We start from the raw sequence: 16,223 nt of genomic DNA, 5'->3' as shown, positions 1-16,223 counted from the left end.
ACATCGGCCGATGTTTAAAAAGATATGGAGCAGTTCCTGCAAAAGGCAAGGGACCATATGCCTAATCGGGAAGCACCCCCCACACACCATCAGCTTGGGTGAAGTTCGAATCTCCGATGATGACTAAGGACTGGTAACGACGGTCATCCCACCATTCCCAGCACCGAAAAGCGACCTCACCATCTCCGGAGGTCTCCTTTCCCCCTCCCCTCTCTCTCTTCCTTCCTTCGGCCATTGCCTCCCACGCCCCTTGGGCCTTGTCCCCAGCCCTAGCCATACGGTCCCGTACCACCACCATGGCCCCCTCCAAGCAGCAACGACTCCTGTGGGTGCACTCAACCGAACCAACAAGCGTTCGCCGTCGTGATAAGACCACCATGACGAAAATCCGCCGCCATGTCATGGAAGATATCGGAATATCACGCCGCAAACCCCAACAAAATCCGCAATTCGTCATCGAGGTCGGGTCGCCTACTGAGGTCAACTCGCTCTTGCCGCCCTTCTGGAGCCAGGATCCGCTCAGCATTCTGGAACAAGAGTGGCAAATGGACAACTTCTCGGCGTACGGAATGTCTTTATTGGCTACCGAAGGCAAAAGACTACTCGGCAATGCAGATGCATTGACTTCCGAGGGTTTCTCCTTCCCCTTTGCCTTCACATCATCCGCATTCCTCCGTCACTTCAGGCCCATCTTCTCCGACCCTTCCGTGCTCAAACAAATCTACCACCAGTCATCGGGGAGGGTCAGAGTCATGGCATTGGAACGCTCCTTGGGGACCATCTCGTGCATCGAGGCGACTGTGGCTCAGCCGAAAATTGATCCGGCCACAGCGGACCGTGTCATTTGCGCCGTCCTGTCCATCATTTGTTACAATGTAAGTGGAAAGCATGGCTTGTACCGTCACTTTACCTGTCACTGACGACCGTCCCGCAAGCTGTTGAGCCTAGAGTTTAATCAAGCTCGTGTTCATTTAGGAGGTCTTGGGGGTTTGATTGCTGCCAGAGGCGGGATACAGTCTCTGAACGGCAACAATGAGCTGAGATTGATCATTTTCTGGTATGGCTAACCGGATGTGTGCTTCGACTGAACTAATATCTGGGTCCTAGGGTCGACGTCACGACATGCTTGCTGTTCAACATGAGGCCACGATATTCGCTACCCCTGGACCTCATCCCGGCAATGTTCCACACGGACTCGTCAAAGGGGTTACCGATGCCGCTCTCGAGAATTCTTGCAACTGCCGAAGCTGAAATCGGGGTCAAACTGACACACATACCGGTTTGCGTAGCCGACTTGAGCGAAGTAGCCCTCGCCATTGAGTCAGAACTGGCGGTGAGAGGGGATGCCTTGTGGGATGATGAGATCTTTCTGGGGCTACGAATTAACCCCCTGGCGCACCGTTTGTTTGACCGCGCAGGACCAACTGCCGGATTTTCTTCTCACTTGCATCAAATCTTGGAATCCGTACGGATAGGGATGATCGTTTGGATTATCTGGGTGAAACGCATGTGTCGATCATGGCCCGGCTCTCCCATGGCATACGTGCCAGAGTTGCTCTCCATGCTCAGTGCGGAGACCAACTGGGCAGCAAACACCGCCTTGGATGCTTTGGATGACATGCTGTCTGTGAGACTCTGGCTCAGTGTTCTCTGCGGTATTGCATCTTGCCACGGATCGTGCGAGCGAGAAACTGCTGTAAAGCTGATTGCAGAAGACGTGCATCGATTAAACCGAAAGGAATGGGGCGAGGTCATGGTGCGTGTACGGCAGATGCCCTGGATCAACTCCTTTGAGACACCCTTGGCCGGGCTAAGAAGTCATGTCCAATTGCTCCATCTCTCGTAATAGTTGTATTTTAGTTGGTAGCATCTTGGGAGATAGATCGGAACCCCTCACCGAAAATGATAACCGCCTACCTTACCTTACCTAGAAAGGAATCTTCTTCCTTTTTCAAATCAAGTCCTATCCAGCTTTAGCGTCATCAACACAGTATGATAAACCAATCTGTGGACATATTACCCATGCCCATGCACCCATGGAGGCAGAGACTTGGAAGCAGGGATAATACGCAATAGACTGGAAAGGATGGGTGGTGGAGGCGGGGATCACACGCAACGCGATCACACGCAACGCTCCAGAAGTCCGAGCCGGGCGGCAGGACAGAAAAGCCGCACATGATGTGGGTAACGCTCCTTGGATTGGTAATCCAATGCCTAATTAGCTGTATGTTTCCCAATTATTAAGCCGTTAATGAAATATAAGAAACGATAGACAGGTTGCTCCTCTTCCAGTTGCTTTCGATCTCGTCCCTCAAATGTTCGGACGAGTATGCTGTGAAAGACTCCTTGTCTGGCATCCTGAATTCATCATTTCTCATTTAAATTCCCTGCGTGACTACTCTTACACTAAACATGTCCACATCCTCAGGCAATCCAAGAGTCATCGCTATCCTTGGAGCCACGGGGCACCAAGGCGGTGGCGTCCTTCGGGCATTGCTCAAGTCCAAATCGTGGATTGTCCGCGCTGTCGTTCGCGACCCAGGCTCGTCCAAGTCCCAGAAGCTCCTGGCCGAGGAGCAAACCGAGGATGGCCGGTTGGACGTTGTTGCCGCACACGTGTACGACATCGAGACTCTGCGAAAGGCATTTGCTGGCGCCTTTGGAGTCTTCGCCATGACCTGGGAGTCGCATCCCGACAAGATGATAGTCGAGGAAGAGGAGATGCAACACGAAATCGAGGCCGGACGCAACATTGTTCTCGCCGCCAAGGAGTGCAACATTCAACATTTTGTCTTCAGTAGCCTGCCTGACATGATGCAGGCCACGTCTGGCCGGTTTCCTAAGCTCTACCACATGAACAACAAGTATGCCGTGGAGAAGATCGCCAGGGAAGAGCTCCCAGGAAAGGTCACTTGTCTCATACCGGGTTTCTTCTACACCAATTTACACTGGCGACATTGGTGTCGACGCCAGGGTATGTCAAGCTACACCTCATCACCTCGTTTGGCCTCCCACATCACCCGAAAAGATTGAAAAGAGGAAAGAAGCCAAGCTGACTTTGTCTCCCACTTCCTTTGGCACAGAGGACGGTGTAGTGAGGTTCTCTTGTCCAATTCCGTCGGACCAGGTAGCCCAGTTCACAGATCCGGAATATGACATGGGCTCTTTTGCAGCGAGTGAGTCCACCATTCCATCTCGAGACCACGAGTCGGAGGCTAGAACGAGTCCCTAACCTGCTACGAAACAGGAGTATTCGAGTTGGGCATCGATCGCACGCGCGACAAGACCTACCTCGTCCTGAGCGCCCGGGTCACGCCGCAGGAGATGGTAGAGACCTTCACGAGAGTCACTGGGCAGCCAGCCATCCACTCCCCAACAACAGCCGAGGAGTTTGGCAATAGCACGGCTCCATTTGTCGGACCAGCCTTTAAGGAGGACGCCAAGCAGATGATGGAATGGGCCGCTATCACTCCAAAGAACAAGGTCGCCTACGGGTCTCTGGATCCAGAGGCAGACCGCTCCGCCGAGGAACTTGGACTGGCTGCTAGCTCATTCGAAGAGTGGCTGAAGAGGACTGGTTGGACAGGACCGGATCGCGGGTAAATGCCGTCAAGCGAGCCCCGGTTTTGCTTGGACAAAATGGCGAGAGCTGAGAATGAGAGCCTGCCATATGTCATGACGTGTGGGAAGCGGCAAGATGCATCGAGAGATTCGCAGCAGCGAGTAAGGCGTAGGTAGCGCAATGGAGGGTTGGGGATATGTATGGGGGGGAAACACGTGGTGGTGGTACAAGTCCAGCACGACAAACAGACAGTGCAAACGCTCCTCTTATACAAACCTCTACTCAGCTTCGCCCGCTTTCCTTTATTCTGAAGAACTGTTCTTGACATACAGACACTGCTTCTTCACTTTGTCACATCTCGACCGCGATGACCCGACTCTCGATGCGACAGCTGCGTACGTGGCAGATGTCTCAGATGCCAAAGCCTCGCGCTGATCGCGGCTACCGCCCAGCAGCATTGATACCCAACCGTCCACCTCTCGGGCACAATTTCACAGCCCGCGTTCATAGCAACGTATTAATGGATGGATCAGGCACTGATAGCTGGTAGGTACCTGTCGCCTCCTTATCCTCCTCACCTTGACCTACTTGTCGTTTCCACTTACACACTTACACGGCTACACCACTCCACCTCTCGCCAACCTCAACCCTTTACCCTCGACTTTCAAATAACTAAACTACCTATACAGCATGACCAACCGTGCCAACGCCGCTCGGGACCTTATTGCCCTGTTGACACCTCTCATTAACGAAGAGGAAGGGCCAGCCTTGCCCAAAGCGTCTAACGGCACTTCCCCAGTTCCCGACCGCCGCAAGGTCCTCTCCGCCGTCGAGTCGCTGCTCCACACCTTGACCCCGGAGAAGCCCCTGTACGCCGCGTTCCATGATGGCCAGGTACATGATCCGCTCGGCGGCGGTTCTTACGCCTTCCGGGAGGACCTCGTCAGACCTCTCCTGGAAGGTCTCGTCCACGATGAAGCCCGCAGTGATGGTGATGTCCCGGGGTCCAAAGCACACCGAGCCTACGACATGCCTAGTCGCCCCATCGTCATCCACGCAGGAGCACAGCCGAACAACTCCCCGCATTGCGGCACCCTGATTGTCTTTTGCTACGCCTTCGCCGTCGCTCGAGCGATCCGGGATCGGATGCGGACCATGGCCGCCAACGCTGAGGTTGTGTGTCAGCCACCTCCAGTGTCGGTCGATATAACCTTTGTCGACACCGCACCAGTCAACGGGGCGGGCATGGAAGTGAACGGCATACACTACCAAAAGTCATACCGAGACACCCCGAGCGCCTCCACTGCGTGGACGGGCGACTACCACGAAGTCCTCAGCCTTCTCTCCACATGGTCCGACATCCCCGTCACGACCACCGTCCAGTCCGACTTCTTCTCCAACCCCTTCATGCCGCAACTGCTCGACTACATGGTGACCAACCACCACACGCTCGGCCGCCAGCTCTCCCCCAAGTACGGCACCCTGGCCCTGCGCGCCGCCTGCCCCGTCGCCGGCTGCGGCCTCGCCGAGAAACACGGCCGCCTAAACCAATACACCAAGAGCACACCCATCCCAACCAACACCACTACCGTGACCAAAACCAGCGATATCACCCCCCCACCAACCCCCACCCCCCCAGCAACAATAACCTTCCACTGCCCCCACCACGGCCCGCACACCCTCCCCCTCACGCCTAACCCCCTCACCCTCTCCCGCCTCGAAGCCAACGCGCCGACCCGCAACCTCCTCCGCAGCATGGCCCACCTCCTCGACACCAGCACCCACCACGTGCGGGTCACGGGCGCCGACTACGCCGGCGGGTACCAGGAGGCGATGCTATACCGTCCGCTGGCGGAGTGGGCTGCTGCTGGTTCTGAGACTGGTGGGGTGGGGGTGGGGGTTGGGGGGGTTGGTGGGAGGACGCCGCATATCTTGTACGCGCCGCTGGTGGTGGACTGGAGCGGGGCGAAGCTGTCCAAGTCGCTGTACGTGCGGGAGGGGGGGTATGAGGGAATGCGGCTGTTTGGGACGGAGGGGTTGGGGAGTTATCGCGTGCTGAAGGGGGTTGTGGGTGGTGCTGGTGGTGGTGAGAATGGTGGTGGTGGGGAGGAGGAGGGGTTGAGGAGGATTTGGGAGGAGGTAGGGCGGTGGGTGGCGGATCCGAGGAAGTTGTTTCGGTGTTATTCGGTGGAGTACTTGAGGCGGGTTGTTGTTGAGGGGAGGGGGTGGGAGTGAGACGGGTTTCTGGCTTTTGGTTGGTGTTGCGGGGGGTGGTAGATGATGATGTTGATGATAAATGATGGGTACCATCTTTGTTGTGCAAAGTAATACAGTCGACGGCGCTCCGTGGCTGGAAGCGATAGACGGCCGCTCAGAATAGCTTCTTCACCTTGTCGTCCCGCCCCTCTTCGCCCCCCCACCGGTCCTCCCACAGGCCGGCCCCGAGGTAGCGCCACCCCATCGGCGCACCTCCCATCCCCCATCGGCTTTTCATCTCTGCTAGTTTGACAGGCTTGACGAGCTCGTACAGCTCCAAAACTGGGTAACCGTACTTGGACTGCTTTAGTCCGGCATTGAAGTCTTCGTTGCCGATGCCGAAGGGCTCTGTGGGCACTTCTCCCGGTGTGCGTCGAACATCGGATGGTATCACGGCGATATGCCTACTGGGTGTTAGTGGAAACTGGAAAGGACAGAGTGGAGAAGGAGAGAGAACTTGACAAGGCAATTGTGAGTTACAGGGAATACATACGTGATAGCTGACCTGCCATTGCCCCCACCCGTCTCATAGAGCCACAAACGCTCCACCCCATCGCGCAACCGATACTTGCGGTATTCGTGATTCTTTTTTTGGCTGGAAATGTTGGCGAGGTGTTCTGGTTTGATGGCGAGGAGCACGTCGCTCTCAACGCGGTCGTCGCTTGCACCAGCTTTGGTTTTAGTTTTAGTTTTGGTTTTGGTTTTGGCTGGTGCTGTTCTCTTGGTGACGCGATGAGTCTGGCCGAGTGCCATTTTTGTTTGTCTTTGATGCTCCTGTTGTCGACCACGGGGTTACAACGAGCACTGAGCAAAAGGAAGCGGAAAATGGATCCTAATTGGTTTGGCTCGTTCAACTCGCCGAGTGGTGGGGGTTCCAATTGCGGAAACCGCGACGCGTTTGAGAACCTTGCTGGCCAGCGCTCGCTCTGTTGCGCTGAAGATGACAAGCCCCACATTGCTATCTTATCGGCATCCTATCTTATCGCGCCTCGAGCGTCCGTGCACCCGCTACGTGACGCCTTTGACCACTCGGCCATTCCTTGAGTTCGGGGTCTGAAGCTCACACAAACATCGACCTTTTCCCACGCCCCAATTCTGCCACCAAACCCCCACCCCCTGACTTGCAACACCACCGCTATGCTCAGATAGGCTTCTTCTTGGTCTTTCACCAAAAACCGTGTCTATTTTATTTCCTCTTCATTGTAGTCGATCTAGCCACCCCTTGCCTCTTTCTTTTGTTTTCCTTGCTTCTTCAAATGCTCGACTGCCGGTAATCATACTACCTACCTATTTACAATATCAATGATACTATTCACGGCTTACACCAACTTCTCTCTCGTTTCCATCACGGCCCCAACTCCCTTCATCACAAGCCAGCGTGACAGAACCGCGTGTAACCACCCCCCCAACCTGCTCTCCAGCAACGACGGCGCCTCGTCGTCCTTCCTCCACATCCAGGTCTCGTTGACAAACACAACATCACCATCACTCTGCAGCTCAACGCCGGCGGCGATCACCCCGTTAACTCGCGCGCCTTTGTAAGTGGGCGGCGCATCCAACGCCATCTCCACTCGTTCGTCGCCCCGCCGTCCCCCGTTGCCTCGATAGACAACCTTCCAGAACCCGTTCACGCGGTCGCCCTCGCAAAACCCAAGGTTCCGGATGAACGGCGTGTCGAACGTCTTCCTCGCCGCCTCGTCGCCAGCAGCCGCGCGGAGGAAGAAGGCCTGCGGCGTCCAGCTGAAAGCGGTCATGGTCGCTCGGACGTAGTCGGTCACCACGGCCGACAGGTCATCATCCACCAGGCTGGACCGCGGCAAGGGCTGGGAGACGATCCGTTCGTATGCGAGGACCCATTCCGACTCGTCGGCCCCGGCTTCTTTCGGCAGCGTGACCGGTTTGGAAAGGGCGGCTGGGACGGTAGAGACGCCTCTGTTCTTGTTGCGGACGCCCGTTGCGGTCTTGAGCTCTTTGGAAACGGTGCGGTCGAGGTAGATCAGGTAAGTGACGGGAAGAGCCAGGGGCAAGACGGCTAGGCAGACAGCCAGCTTGGAGGAGGGGAAGTTGAGGATTTTGCTGAACATCTCGTTCTGAATCATGAATATCAGGCCGGGCTGCTTTCCAAGATCAACATCGAATTTAAAATTGGAGAGTCAAATTCTTCTCCAGAAGTTCATGATCAAGCACGGGCCAATTGAGACGGCTTGTCATCGCACTGTGTCAGCCGGCCTAATTCATCTTCTTAGCCCGAGAGCTGCCAAATGCCGCACAAGTCAGAGGTATCAATGACATTCGCAACACCAAGGATATGCTTTAGGCGGGGCGAGAGCGGTCTTGCCTTGGCCCCAAGGGCTTATCGGGAGGTTCCACATCGACATCCAGGCTTCAACCAACCGGAGTAAGACCAACAGGCTCTGCAACCAAACCAAAGTACTATCAAGACTTATACCAAGCCATAGGTAGCTCGATGTAGATCGGCAAGCCCACTGCCTTGAAGTAGACCGCCTGTGTTTGTAGTAGCGTCTTGAGCTAGCGAATACGAAGAGGAAGAAGCTGAAGGGCTGGCCAGCTGGGGCCGCATTCGTGATATGATATATCCATCAAGAAGCCCGGAGCACGCAGGCAGTCGGTGGTGGAGCGAGCAAGTATGGATTCTGAGAGGGCGTGAAGAGTGGCTCGAGAGACACTTGATAACTGAGACGACGCGGCGATTTATCCTTCTGGTGTAAGTGGTTTGAACGTGGGACATACACTACACATGGCGCTCGACGCCAACTTCGCCTAACCACCGTAGCTCCTCTGTCGGTCTGGGTAGGAGGTAGGTATTGAGCGCCGGGCCGACAACGGCGACTGGGAAAGGGGGACCTCCCCCAACCGAAGAGTACTTACGCCACCAATGTGATGCCTACACCTGGCAACGGGACGCCTTCAGGGCTTTCACCGCCAATGTAAAATGCAATACCCAAGCAACGAAGGGAGGGGTGCAAAGCATCAGAGTGGAATTCAACCCCAGGCATTAAAGGCGCGAGTAATCATGGGTTTGTAACTATCGAGATAAGCGAGGAGAGAATAATACCCGGTAACTTAACAAACCTTTCTGTAGAGGTGTGTGGACTTGGTACACTGCCAACCGAACTCGGCCCAATGTTTTGGACTTTCCGCGACTACCTAACTAGCGCGGTGAGCGTGAGACATATCCCAGTATATCCCAGTCTCGATGCAGCTAGGTAGGTAGTGACCTATGTAGTTACTGCATATACAAATTTCAGCTCTCCACTTCACCATCGATCTTCGGCAACTTGGGCTTGATCGACACATCTGCATGTGCTTTTGAATCTGTACAGATTACAGCTCACACAGTGACACAACAAACCATGGGCGCCTTTGTTAGCTTATACCACTCCCACACACCTGGTCTGGTCATGATGTTGAACCATCTGCACTCGAAAGCCAAGAAACAACGTACCTATCCAGCATGACGGTCTCCCACAAATCACTTGCTCAGCTCGATGGGGGCTCCCAACGGCCCCATGGAAGCTCTGCCTGGTCCATCCTGCAGAACGGCATCGACAACAACCCAAACCGGGCCGCGTTGATCTCGATGCAGCAGCCGCCAGACCACCTCGCACAGCTTGTCGGGCCAGGTCCGGTCCAGTCTCCGGCGGTGCGCGGCCCAGACGAGATCCTCACCTGGTCGTACGCCCAGATGCGACGGGGAGCCGCTCGCCTCGCGACGGTTCTAGCGCGCCACGGCGTGCCTCTGCACTCGACGCTGCTCACCTTCATCCCCCAGAGCGCCGAGTGGGCGCTGCTGCTCTGGGTATCCGCTCTGTGTGAGAGGTGGGGCCTTCCCTGGCCCACCTCACGTGCAGGGCAACCGCCCACATCCTCCCGCAGTGGCAGGGCTAGCTAGCTTTTCCTCCCACACACAACATTCCACACACGTTTTCCCACCGACTCTACTATCGCGAGTCCCACAGGTTATAAGCTCCGTACAGCGTATTTTACGGTAGTTTTCGACTATTCTCCTTTGTTTCTTTACTTTTACGTATTCAGTTTCGTTATACTTTAGTAGTAGTACCTGAAAACGTTAATCGGTCGGTAAGGTCTATAAACAAAACAGTCCTAAGCCTGCTTCCTACCTTAGGCTTTGTATCTAATAAGCTAGGTTAATTCGAGTAAATTACCTAACAATTAAAAGTTCTTAAGGTCTATAATTCTAAACCGGAATTACAGTTAGTTTTATTACAGCCTGTTTTAATCCTAATACCCAGGATCCTTACAACTATCTTTACAGTTATATTAGCTATTATCGTTTAATAGCTTTTATAGCAAATTTCAGCGATTATCCTAGAGCATTTCAACATCCTATTTAATTAAACCTTTATCGACTTTATTACCAATATTATCCTTAATAACTTCGTTAATTAAAAACAATAATAACAAAAGAAAGTATTATAGCTAACTTAGGCGAAAATATAAGAGAGTTCCTTTGTACCCTAACTAACCAGATATAGAAGAGAGATAAGTAATAGAATAAGGTTATCTAAGACCTTATATAATAACTCTAAGAGGCGAAGATAATAGCGATCTCAACTAAGAAGAGAATGTTTATTACCCTACCTACTCTATCCAGCGAAAAGGATCTAGAGGCTTAGAAATCTTTGATATATACGTTACTGGTACCCAACAACCTCTTCCGATACTTCGAGAAGGATATTCCCGAACCTAAGGACGCTACTACTATCGAGTAGCGCTAGTAGAAGACGGATCAACAGGATATCTTTAAACTGTTAACGGTATCCATTAAGAAGGCAACAGTAATATCGCACATAATATACATCGGCTAGAAGCCGGACGATATCGACCCCTAGAAGCTATATTAGAAGGTCTTTAAAGCCCTCCAATATAGTACCGAGGAGACTATATATATCTTAATAAATAAGTACTTTACAACAGCACTGATGTCATGATCACTGTGCCAGACGCACGGAAGCGGGGCGCGGGACGCCCCGAGCCAATCGTCAAGGATGGGAGCGTCAGCCAATAAGAAGCGGATCGTGTGGGAGAATTCACGATCCATGGGATCGTGGAATAGATAAGACGATCCAGGATGGATCGTCTTGAGGATAAGACGATCCAGGAGGCATAGGTACGAAGGTACCTACGGACCTAGATAGTATATAGTCACTCGTTCTGGAGAGCTCTGGGAGTTCTCCAGTTAGCAATCACAACTACAGTTCGCTACAAGCTCGAGAGCCTACTGTTGAGACAAGTCTTTGTTGTGCACCCTTTGGCTGCACCGAACCTAAGCACCCTTGAGAGAATACCTTCGACCGATACTGAACCCTAACAGGACGGGTCCAGAGACAGGTTCGTCACACGTTGCTAACTCCCTTTGATCTGTTACAGTTCAGGCTCGAAGGTAAAACGACATGGCAACTCAACCGACGCCGGGCCAGATCACGGCCGCGCTTCAGAGAGTCACCGAACGACTCGACGAAACTGAAGAAGAGCTTGCGAAGACCAAGGCCAGCAACGCGGCATTGGCAGCCCGACTTGCGGCGACCGAGGTCCACACCAAGGACCCGGCCAAGACGAAGGTCAAATTGGAGCAACCCGAGAAGTACGGGGGCGACCAGGAAGCCTTGCCAGGTTGGATCACGGAGATGCGGAACTATCTCGACCACAACTCGCACCAGTTCGCCACTGAGGAGTCCAAGACCAGGTACGCCGCCACCCGACTCAAGGACAAGGCCCTCAAGTGGTTCACGGGAACACTGAGTGATTTCCTCGGCGGAGCAATCCACAAACCCTTCACCAAAAAGGTCTTCGAGAACTACTCCGAGTTCGAGAGTGAGATTCAGAAGGTGTTCGGTGACAAGGACGAGAAGTTACACGCCCAGGAACGGCTAGGACGGCTGAAGCAGACTAGGTCAGCCACCGCCTACGCCACGATTTTCCGACAAGACTCCATGAAGGCAGAGATAGACGACGAGGGGCTGATGCACCTGTTCTACGGAGGGCTGAAGGAGGAGGTCAAGGACGAGCTCTACAAGGAGAGCCGACCCGACACACTCGACGAGTACATCGCCATGGCTGTCAAGATTGACGACCGACAGTTCGCCCGCAAACAACAAAAGAAGGGCAGCGAGATTCAGCGATCCGCAGGCTACCACAAGCCCAACGACAAAAAGAAACGCCAGCACCAGAGCACGTCATACGGCACGCACTCGGGACCCATGGACGTCAGCGCTGCCCAGGCACAGTGGGCAGGAAAGAGAGATGGTGCCAAGGACAAATCAGGCATCACCTGTTACAACTGCGGGAGGAAGGGTCACTTCAAACGTGACTGCCGCAGCAAGAAAGAGTGGAGACCGGTTCCAGGGAAGGAAGCTGCCACCATCGACCAAGACACGGTCGGAAGAAGAACCCGGTTTCTGGAGGTCGCAGCCGCCAGCTACACGCAGGACGACCTCGAAATCGACATTGACCGAGTCATCGAGCAGGACGATGAACTCACCGACTCGGATCAAGAAGACTTGAGGAGCAGCAACCACCAGGAGGGAAATGACACCGCCCATCACGCTTTCATCGAAACGGATGACGAGGGAGAACTGGCTCCCCCGCGGTACATCCGACAAGTCGCTGAGGACTGGGGCATCACCCTGGTTCAGCAAGAGGACGGGCAATGGCGAACCCACGAGGGTGAAGGAGGAGTCAGCCCGAACCTCACCTTCCTACAGCAGAGGGTCCTAAGCCAACGGCAAAGGATCGAGGAGTTGTCGAGAGAAAAAGAAGAACTCGAGCAGCTTCTCCAAGAAAGGAACGACCAGTATGGACAACTTTGCGCGGAACTCGATTTCGCCAGAGAACGAGTCCAAGAGATCACCGAGGCCAACAACAGGGCCGGGGATCACGTCGAAAAGACATTAAGAGAGGCACAGGCCTTGCAGGACGACATCCGCCAGGCACTCCCGGATCACACTCCGTGGGATGGACCCACCGAAGAAGCGGAAGAATACGAAAACGGGGTACGATACCCCGAGCGACTTTTCGACTACGCACAGGAGCAAAATGCGACGAAAGGAAGGAAACAGCAGAGCTGGGAAGAATATTGGACTCGACATCAGCACATCGTGCGCACCGGACGACAAACCGCTGACCTTGAATGGTGGGGTTTCCGGGGCGAGAACAACACGGAGGGATTCCAGTTGCTGCCAGAGGACCATGAGCGGGTGGACCCACGAAAGGAGAATCACACCTATCTGCCCTGGTTCCAGTGCATCGCGCACGAATGTCGGTACCACTTCCAGGACAAATTTCGCAACAGTTTCTGGCCCACGAGGGAAGAAAAGGGGACGCAACCCCTACCCATCAGATGGGTATACGACAGCGGCGACGCGCCCGCAGGCACGTTGTGGGACACCCAACGCACTCACGAGGGCAGGCTGAGGGTTAAACCCAAGGCAGCCTGGCCCCGACGCTGTCTAACGGGCGTAGGAGTCAACGAATGCCGAAGCGCAGACTGCCTATCACACGCCGACGAGAAAATCTGGGGATACATGGAACAGCAATCCCAGAGGAAGCCACACCAGAGGACGAGAGCGCCCCGAAGAAACGAGAGGCGCCCAGTTGAGGCATGGGCGGCCCAATGGCTCCAAGAACACCAGACGATTGACGCCGCAAGCCAAGGTGCGGACAGGGACGCCTTGAAACACCACGAGAGCTTGGGAAACGGCTCAGGGCCCTCCGAGGGGCCCGGAAACCTCTAACTCCACAACAACGGAGACAGGCTGCGCAGTACAGGAAGAACTGGCGCAAGCAGAAGCCTTACAACGATCTCCCAGCAGACGAACACGAAGTAGCTGCTGTACGAAGCACCAAACCAGACAACAGACTCTGGATCACAGCGCGATGGGGGAAATTCGAAGCCCTCGCGTTAGTGGACGGAGGAGCGCAGATGGACCTCATTGCGCCCACATTTGTGAATCAACTCAGAATCCCATGGAGGATCAAGAAGCAGCCACACGTCGTCAAAGGACCATTCGACACGCAATGGGTACGACGGGAAACAGAACCACTCGACATTGAGGTGGAAGGAAAAACCACCCAAGTGGTGTTCGACATCGTAAACATGGGGCCGAAGAAAGACATGATTCTCGGGCGCCCATGGCATGAGGATTACGACCCAGACATCAGCTGGAAGGGAGATGGCCATCTGCGACCGCGGAAACAACGGGAGCATCCGACCAGCTTGATGGGAGAACGCGCAGAACAGGAGCCACGGAAGAGCAGCGGGTCAGAACGAACCCCCTCTACGGGCCCACCGCAGGAAGCAGCCAGTGCAGAACCACGCACTCTGGAGTCCGGAAGAAGCGGCACACGACGAAAGAAGCAGGCACGGGAGGAACGAACCATCGCCGTCGTCTCAGTCGACGAGCACGGAATGCTCAAACACGAACAATGGGTCAATCAGCTCGAAGCGGCAAGCATCGAGCTGGCAGCAGAAGAAGTCAGGGAACTCGAAGCAGCGAGCATCGAGCCTGGGAACAACAAGTTCGCGTACTACGAGGGTACAGCGAAGAACGCAAAGACGGGGCAGATCCCAGACGACTACAAGGGGCACCCGGCGTTCACGGCAAAACATCTTGCAGGGCTACCAGACCACGGACCTTGGGATCACGAGATCAAACTCAAGGAAGGAGCCCAGTTGAAGTTTTTCAAGGTGTACCACACCAACGAGAAGCAAGATGCAGAGTTGAGGAGTTATCTCGAAAAGAATCTCGAGATAGGACACATCAGACCATCGACATCTCCAGCAGGCTACCCAGTCCTCTTCGTTCCAAAGAAAGATGGGAAGCTCAGGATGTGTGTGGACTACCGACAGTTGAACAACGAGACGGTGAAGAACCGATACCCGCTGCCACTGATTTCGAGGCTTCGAGATCAGCTGTCAGGAGCACAACACTTCACACGACTCGACCTTCCAACAGCGTACGCCCACATCCGCATCAAGGAAGGAGACGAATGGAAGACGGCTTTTCGGACACCCTACGGGCACTACGAGTACCTCGTCATGCCGTTCGGGTTGACCAACGCACCAGCGACATTTCAAGCCGCTATCGACCACGCAATTCGACATTGCCTCGATAAATTTGCAGTCTGTTACTTGGATGACATTCTCATCTACTCCAAGACACTCGAAGAACACAAGAGACACGTGCGGCAGGTGCTGGACGCACTGCACGAGCACAAATTGTCAGTCAACAAGGACAAGAGCGAGTTTCATGTCAAGAAAACAGTGTTTCTGGGTTACGAAATCTCCCCGGGATGGGTCAAGATCGAACCCGAGAAACTGGAAGCTGTCAAGACGTGGCCGACACCGACGAACGCCACGGAGGTCAGAGGATTTATCGGATTCGCCAACTTCGTCAGAATGTTCATCAAGAATTTTGGCGACTTCGCGAGACCTCTGCACGAACTTACCAAAAAGGATGCCACATTCCAGTGGAAGCAGGAGCACGAGCAAGCTTTCCAGCGGATCCGCGATGCGATCATCGCCGACCCGGTGCTCATGCTGCCTGATCCAAGCACACCTTTCGAAGTCGAGGCTGATGCTTCGGACTTCGCGATCGGAGGACAACTTGGTCAGAGGGACAAGGACGGCAAGCTTCACCCAGTTGCGTTCTTCTCCAAGAAACTCGAAGGACCAAGGCTTAACTACCCGATCCACGACAAGGAGCTTCTCGCAATCATCGAAGCATTTCAGGAATGGAGACCATACCTCAGCGGCACGACACACGAAGTCCAGGTGTACACGGACCACAAGAACTTACGGTACTTCACCACCACCAAGGTGCTGAACGGACGACAAACTCGGTGGGCAGAATTTCTGTCCGAATTCAACTTCACGATCCACTACAAGAAAGGCTCAGAAAACGCACGAGCGGATGCCTTGAGTAGGAGAGCGGATCACCACGACAACACGTCTGAAGCCTCACCACCATTGCTACATCAACAGACAGACGGATCGCTACGGCACGCTTCCCAACCGACTGAAGACTACGAGATCGCAGCACTTCAGCAGCAGTCGGAAGATCCCGAAGCCAGGCCTCTGCAACCGTTTGTAGAATGCTGTGCGGCCTTCAGAGAACAAAGATTGGAACAAGACTTCCAAGGAATCATCGCGGACGACGAACGCGATGCATGGCAAGAAGAGCCAGAATCCAAGATCGCGGGATTGCGACTTGAAGGAACGAGACTCTGGTACCACGACAAGGCCTATGTCAGGCTGGGTGACCAAAAGGAGCTCATTCGAAAGATCCACGAGTCGAGACTCGGAGGACACATGGGAATCAGCAAGACAATTGCGAAAGTCAAGCAGAACTACGACTTCCCAGGA

The 16,223-nt window shown here is 54.3% G+C and overlaps 4 protein-coding genes across 4 annotated transcripts; 2 read left to right on the top strand and 2 right to left on the bottom strand.

Moving 5' to 3' along the window:
- The first annotated feature begins 127 nt into the window (after window positions 1–127).
- On the top strand, window positions 128–1,936 carry B0H64DRAFT_121764 (uncharacterized protein). Its single transcript, XM_062797965.1, has 3 exons — window positions 128–875; window positions 936–1,057; window positions 1,108–1,936. Exons 1-3 carry the CDS (start codon window positions 297–299, stop codon window positions 1,844–1,846), a joined length of 1,440 nt encoding a protein of 479 aa, XP_062660782.1. The 5' UTR covers window positions 128–296; the 3' UTR covers window positions 1,847–1,936.
- Window positions 1,937–2,412: 476 nt separating this feature from the next.
- Window positions 2,413–5,994, top strand: B0H64DRAFT_473404 (uncharacterized protein; the record flags this gene model as incomplete). Its single annotated transcript, XM_062807994.1, has 4 exons — window positions 2,413–2,974; window positions 3,084–3,176; window positions 3,248–3,599; window positions 4,252–5,994. The coding sequence occupies 4 exons, from the start codon at window positions 2,413–2,415 to the stop codon at window positions 5,795–5,797; spliced, it is 2,553 nt and encodes an 850-aa protein (XP_062660781.1). The 3' UTR covers window positions 5,798–5,994.
- B0H64DRAFT_121754 (uncharacterized protein) lies at window positions 5,866–6,710 on the bottom strand. The gene is made up of 2 exons (XM_062797964.1): window positions 6,312–6,710; window positions 5,866–6,222 (listed from the first exon to the last, which is right to left on the bottom strand). Exons 1-2 carry the CDS (start codon window positions 6,569–6,571, stop codon window positions 5,934–5,936), a joined length of 549 nt encoding a protein of 182 aa, XP_062660780.1. The 5' UTR covers window positions 6,572–6,710; the 3' UTR covers window positions 5,866–5,933.
- Window positions 6,711–7,101: 391 nt separating this feature from the next.
- B0H64DRAFT_372654 (uncharacterized protein) lies at window positions 7,102–7,902 on the bottom strand (the record flags this gene model as incomplete). Its single annotated transcript, XM_062802236.1, has 2 exons — window positions 7,102–7,105; window positions 7,229–7,902. 2 exons carry the CDS (start codon window positions 7,900–7,902, stop codon window positions 7,102–7,104), a joined length of 678 nt encoding a protein of 225 aa, XP_062660779.1.
- Window positions 7,903–16,223: the final 8,321 nt, after the last annotated feature.

This window comes from Chaetomium fimeti (assembly GCF_033439085.1).
Source record: "Chaetomium fimeti strain CBS 168.71 chromosome Unknown B0H64scaffold_3, whole genome shotgun sequence".
Lineage (NCBI taxonomy): Eukaryota > Fungi > Ascomycota > Sordariomycetes > Sordariales > Chaetomiaceae > Chaetomium > Chaetomium fimeti.
Note: the sequence above shows the minus strand (reverse complement) of the source record. Positions and strands in the feature narration are given on the sequence as shown.

What these genes read in the sequence shown, in the direction of transcription:
- B0H64DRAFT_121764 (XM_062797965.1), top strand. Translation starts at nt 297, where the DNA reads ATGGCCCCCTCCAAGCAGCAACGACTCCTGTGGGTGCACTCAACCGAA. An exon ending in TGTCCATCATTTGTTACAAT is followed by an intron (nt 876 to 935) that starts GTAAGTGGAAAG and finishes CCGTCCCGCAAG; the next exon opens with CTGTTGAGCCTAGAGTTTAA. An exon ending in CTGAGATTGATCATTTTCTG is followed by an intron (nt 1,058 to 1,107) that starts GTATGGCTAACC and finishes TCTGGGTCCTAG; the next exon opens with GGTCGACGTCACGACATGCT.
- B0H64DRAFT_121754 (XM_062797964.1), bottom strand. Translation starts at nt 6,571, where the DNA reads ATGGCACTCGGCCAGACTCATCGCGTCACCAAGAGAACAGCACCAGCC. An exon ending in AATGGCAGGTCAGCTATCAC is followed by an intron (nt 6,223 to 6,311) that starts GTATGTATTCCC and finishes AACACCCAGTAG; the next exon opens with GCATATCGCCGTGATACCAT.